The following is a 6000-nucleotide window of genomic DNA, read 5'->3' as shown; positions in this document are numbered from 1 at the left end:
TGAGGATATCCAGTAGAGAGAGGAGAAATGAAATGCCAGATGATTACATTGTGTTGATATTTAGATCTACAACCTTGAGATTTGCAAAAGATTTTGCAAGGTCTTAGAGATCCTCGAGACCAATTTTCTCTAAAGTTGTCATCAGATTAATTTTTTTTAAGAGACAGATTTAATTAGACTGATCATTTTTTCTTAATCTGTTAAATATTTTGGTATTACTTTGGCCTTCTCTCTTTGGTGTAATAAGGATTTAGTACCAAAGGATGGTGGTAACCTTCCTTCCGAAATCTTTTTACTAGAACTTGGTTGTTGTTCTAGAGTTTGGATTTTTGTTTGAATCTCCTTTAATGTTCCAAGACTTTTTTTGTGAAGCAGATGCTTTGGTCAAAATGGATGCCTCCTTATCAGAAATCAGTACTCGAAAAGTATTACATGTCACTCAGCTGATTCTCTCTACTGAGGAGGACGTTCTGCCAGCGCAAGAGGATTTATGGATAACGCCTCTGATCAAATTCGTTGCTATAATATATTGCCTGGAGATCGAGCTCAAGCCCAAAAGATTAAAAAACAAGCTCTCAGGTTCGTTCTTTTGAATAACATCTTATACAGGAGATCATACCTGGGACTTTTGTTGAAATGCTTATCTTTGGAAGAGGTGGATTATGTCCTCCGGGAAATACATGAAAGATGTTGCGGGGAGCATCTCGGGGGAACAACGTTGGCCCGGAAAGCAATGCTGGTTGGATTCTGGTGGCCCAGCATAAGCCAATTCTCTTCTCGGGTGGTATGAGCATGTGAAAGGTGTCAACATCATTCTAATTTCCAGCACAGCCCAGCCACTCTTATGAAGCCTATTTAGGCATCTTGTCCTTTCGATCAGTGGGGTATAAATATTGTGGGACCTTTCCCAGTTGCTCGAGCTCAAAAGAAGTTTCTCTTTGTAGCGGTAAATTAATCTCTAAATGGTTTGAGGCTGAACCTCTGGGTAGAATCACTGAGAAGGAGGTGCTGAAGTTTCCGTGGAAGAACATGGTATGCTGGTTTGGGTTCCCAGGAGATTAATTTCAGATAATGGAAGGCAGTTTCAAGGAAATGAGATAACGTCTTGGTGCCAAGAAATGAAAATCACTCGGTCTTTCACCTCTGTTGCTTACCCTCAATCAAATGGGCAGACCGAGGTAATAAACAGTATTATTGTGCAAGCCTTGAAAACTTGGCTGTAAGGTAAAGGAAAGGACTGGGTGGAGGAGCTGCCTAATGTTCTCTGGGTATACAGGACTACACCACGAGCACCTACTCAGGAAACTCCTTTCAATTTGGTATTACACCACGAGCATCACTCAGGAAACTCCTTTGAATTTGGTATATGGTTCTGAAGCAGTCCAACCTGTGGAGATTGGGCAATCTTCTGCCCGGGTAGAACCTTACCTGGACGATAATGATCAGAGCCGGGCAATGGAACTAGATCTGGTGGAAGAGAAGAGAGAGAGGGCAATGATTCGGATGGAAGCTTATCGGGGCTGGGTTATGAAATCATACAACAAGAGAGTCTGGATCCGAGACTTTCAGATAGGAGATCTAGTAATGCAGAAATTCAATCCAGCTGGAGATGTGGGTAAGTTGGAGGCTCGGTGGGAAGGACCCTTTAAAATCACTTGAAAAGTCAGCTCGGGAGCTTTTTACTTGGAGGATGCTAAGGGACGATCTCTGAAAAGGCCATGGAATATATTTCACCTGAAAAAATATTATACTTGAAATGTATCTCTTATTTGAAGTGATAATGAAGTTCTTTTCTTCTCAAAAAAGTGCGTGAAATATTATATCTAAACCAGGTAGGCATGAGTCACCGATGATCTATTAAACGCGGGAGGCATGAAGCCCCGGATATTCTGTAAGTCCAGGGACCCGTACCCTGGCTCGGGGCTCCATACCTCAATCATTTCATTAAGCCCAGGGACCCATACCCTGGCTCGGGGCTTTGCACCTCGACCATTCATTAAGTCTAGGGACTCGTACCCTGGCCCAGGGCTCCGTACCCTGGTTATCCATTAAGCCCAAGGATCTGTACCCTAGCTCGGGGCTCTGCACCTCGTTCATTCATTAAGTCCAGGGACCCGTACCCTGGCCTAGGGCTTCGTACCCTGGTTATCCATTAAGCTTAGGGATTCGTAACTTGGCTCGGCTGCTCTTCTCCTTTGGGGTCTTCCTGGAAAGGATGCTATGGCCTGTCTAAAATCGAGAAAATATTCCCTATCTTTCGGAAGAAGCTCGGCTTCTTCAAATTGCTCTCGGCATTTATCAAAGCCGGTCTGGAAGAAAGAGTAGGCCTGATCTTCAACTGCCTTCTTAAACTCGGGAGACTGAAGGAAAGAAGCCTGCCATTTATCTTGATCATACTTGGAGCCATTCAGGGCAGCCTCAGCAGCAATTGCCCGGGATTTCTGACTCTCTACGTCATCAACCAAGGAGCGGTTCCTTGATTCTAGAAAAACAATTTGACTCTGCAAATTCTCTTCCCGAACCAAGCCGACTTCAGCATCATCCCGAGCCTTTGCCAGATCTATCTTAGCCAGTGACAATTGCTGATTGGCCGTATCTAAAGCAGCGCGGAGGCTGGTCATTTCTTCTTCATGAGCTGATCGAGCCCAGGAAAGCTCCCATTGAAGTCGCTCATAGAGCTCTTGAGTAGCCCGGACTCGACTTTTTTCTCTTGTAGCCACCTCAGCCACTTCTTTAAAAGCTGAAACCAGCATTTGAATACCCTATTCGGAAGGAGTTAGTAAAAAAAATAAAAAAATAAAAAAAATAAATCAGGAGCAGAACTTACGGAAAGGATCCGGTTTGATCCCTCAAAAAGGTTGGGGGTCGGGAGGGAGCTTTTCAGGTGTGCCTCCTTAGCAGGAAAAATCATCTGTTTTAGGAGCTTGACTCTGGTGGGAGTGGCTCACTCTAGGAAAAGATTGACTCGAGTGCCTTGCAGGCCGGAGTGAAGGGGCTCAGTGATTGGCTGGGTTGTGGAGGAGGCGTAGATCGAGTTGTTCGGGAAGTGCCCTGGTCTCCCCCTTTGTTGCCCTAAAAAAGGACCAGTTCCGGATCGAACACTGCCTTTATTTTCCTCTGGATGAGAGGGATGTGATCCTTAAAGTCTTCTTGGGAGTCAGCCTGAGTCACCTCCCTCTCTTTGTTGATTTTCAGCCCGGGTAGAGCTGTCCATCCTGGCCACCTCCTCCTTGGTCGCAAAAAATGATTGAGCATCGACCATAGTGGGCTGGGCCATTTTCTTCTTCTCAGCAGCCGTTTTTTGGAATGCCAGATTTTTCTCCTTGGCTGCCTTCTCGGTTGCCCACATCGTGGCGAAGGCTTCTTGCATTTATGAATTGCCTGTCAAGAACAAGGGAAAGAGAAAAGTGGAGCAATTAAGAACCAAGAAGACATTAAAAGATAAAGAAAGTAAAGGAAAAAGGTCGGAGTGGGAAGTAATCAGGTTGAGCGCCTGAGCCAGCTAATTCATCAAATACCCGGTCTATAGGATCTTCAGCTCGGGCCCTCGACCCGTAAGCAATCAAATTTCCTCCGAGAGGAGGGAGGAAGAAGAGAATTTTTGGCCCTCCACAAATTCATGGTTTCGGGTGTAAGGTTCCTCAAACTTGTAAGATCCGAGAAGAGAGGGTTGTGAAGGAAGAGTTGGAAGAAAACCAATTAGGCAGGGAAGGGAAGCTGGATGGCGAATGTAAAAGAAGTGTCATTTCCATCCTTTTGAAGAAGAAAAGATATCATCAAAGAAACGAGCTTTCAGTCGGCCAGATAATCAGAAGGCATTATCTTTCATCTGGCAAATGAAAAATTAGTGGAAAATGAGGGGGCTGATGCAAAGATTATGCATTTTAAAAAAGGATATAGGCCGAGGCCATAATCCAGAAAGAGTTGGGGTAAAGTTGGTTAACAGGTACGCCAAAGAATTTGGCAACCTTGATGTAAAAGGAGGGAACGGGAAATCAAATACCATTCTTATCCCGGTCCTTAAAAAAGGTAGTGAAATCAGGAGGAGGGTGATCGGCCCTATCAGAGGGGCCGAGAATCAGAATGGCGAGAGAAGAAGGGATAGAGCCGAGAGCTCGAAGTTCCTCGTCTACTCCCCAGTGCAAAGTGCTGCTCATTGAAGCAAACCAAAGAGCTCCAGGAATTTCAGAGTGAGAAGGACTGGAAGCCCAGGCTTTGCCCTTGCCCTTGCCCTTGCCCTTTTTCAGAGCTCGGGACGGCCCAACAGAGGAGGGTTTGGATTTTATGGTTTTGGGTTTTGGGGAAATGTGGGCGGAAAAACGTTTTGGGGGAGAAGAAAAAGGAGAATCAGAGCGTATCGTGGTGGACTCGTAACTAGATGAGCCTCGCGCATTTTCTCCGGATGTGGAAGAAGTAGAGTTTGACATTTTTGAAGAGACCGGTGAAGAAAAACTTACGAGAGTAATCGAAGAAAGACTTGTTGAAAATTAAATCGCGTCGGAGTTGCAGAGCACAATACGTCAGAAATCTGAGGGAATATTGTGGAAGAGAATTCGAAATTGTAAAAGTGACAAGTGAGGAGGGTTCGTTGTTTTATATAAGCGAAGGAGAATGATCTCAACCGTTGATATAAAGATAAATCGGATGATCAGAAGGCATCTTGGAAATTGTGCGGGTAGATGAAAGGACAAGCTCGAAAATCGAGGCGTCTCAGATTGTTCATTTTCTTAGAATTCGAAACGTTTTGGAACGTTCAAATTTTAGGGCACACGTCATCATGACATTAGCCTACTGCCCAAGAATACTAAACGACAAAAATATCTCAAGCCCGGGAGTCATGAGGCCTCGGCATCTTATTTCATGCCCGAGAGGCATGAAGCTCCGGTGCTTTTATAAGCCAGAATTGATTATCTTTTTGCGGAATTCCAAGCATGACTAATCGGAACAGCGAGTATGACTCTAGCCCGACTATTTAAGGGAAGGGTGGTGATACCCACGGAAGAGCTCGGGTCATGGACCTTAGCCCGGGTTATGAATGACCCGGGACATTAAATGGATAGCCCGGATCCTGGTAAGATGGAAGAAGGAAATTGAAACATATACTACTTAAAAATGCTACTAATTTTTTTTTTACAAGCTCATTCACGAAAATTCATAAATTGTGCATGCATGCAACATTGCTGAAAATTTCACCTTTCAAAAATAATAGTAATCATCTACAGGATGAAAATACTGCAATTTTAAAAAAATAAAACAAATATGAACAAGTAAAAATCTTGATAACCAATAACATAATAAAATGAATGAGTAAAAAAATTCACGTCCATTCATATTTCATAAATGTGATGTGCGGAAGAAATAAGGTCCTCGGGTTCGCGTGCACACATCTAACTCCGCCTACTCAATCTTCGGCACCTCCAATCTCTAGACTCAACATACCTGTAACGTTATATCGAGTACATAAACATAACATGCAACGGTGAAAAGTACTGTACTCAACATACATTTCATGTTCTTAAAAGCATAAACATAAACATGTCGTAATATAGCATAACGTGTCAAAAGATGTCTCATCAGATCATCATATACTATACATTTACTTTATTTGAATTTAATTCATTAGTTGTGACTTTCGTATCAGCTATAATCGTATCATCTCTATTCGATGGATCTATCTATATATAATCGTGGTACCCGGCGACGGGGACATCAGCGACAGTATTACCCATCGACTGAGCCTTGGCCTTACAGCTCATCGTGTACATATATCGTCAGTCACAACCAACTATCATCCTTCAAAAACATCATCATTTTCATCACTTATCAAAATCATGGATATACATAGTTTTTTCTTAAAATCAAGCATGCAACGTATTTTCATAATTACATAAAAATCATATTCTTGATTAATAACATTTAAAAGTATGATAAATTTGAGATCAGGGAGCTGCCAGGACAAAACTCAATCCGAGTGCAAAATGATCATTTTGCCATTGAACC

At 43.1% G+C, this 6000-nt stretch overlaps 1 protein-coding gene across 1 annotated transcript; it reads left to right on the top strand.

The window, feature by feature from the left end:
- Nucleotides 1-389: 389 nt before the first annotated feature.
- LOC142554794 (uncharacterized) lies at nt 390-1659 on the top strand. Its single transcript, XM_075665470.1, has 3 exons — nt 390-579; nt 1003-1178; nt 1225-1659. Exons 1-3 carry the CDS (start codon nt 390-392, stop codon nt 1657-1659), a joined length of 801 nt encoding a protein of 266 aa, XP_075521585.1.
- Nucleotides 1660-6000: the final 4341 nt, after the last annotated feature.

Source organism: Primulina tabacum, chromosome 8, assembly GCF_025594145.1.
Source record: "Primulina tabacum isolate GXHZ01 chromosome 8, ASM2559414v2, whole genome shotgun sequence".
NCBI classification, from domain to species: Eukaryota; Viridiplantae; Streptophyta; class Magnoliopsida; order Lamiales; family Gesneriaceae; genus Primulina; species Primulina tabacum.
This window is presented reverse-complemented; position numbering and strand designations above follow the sequence as displayed.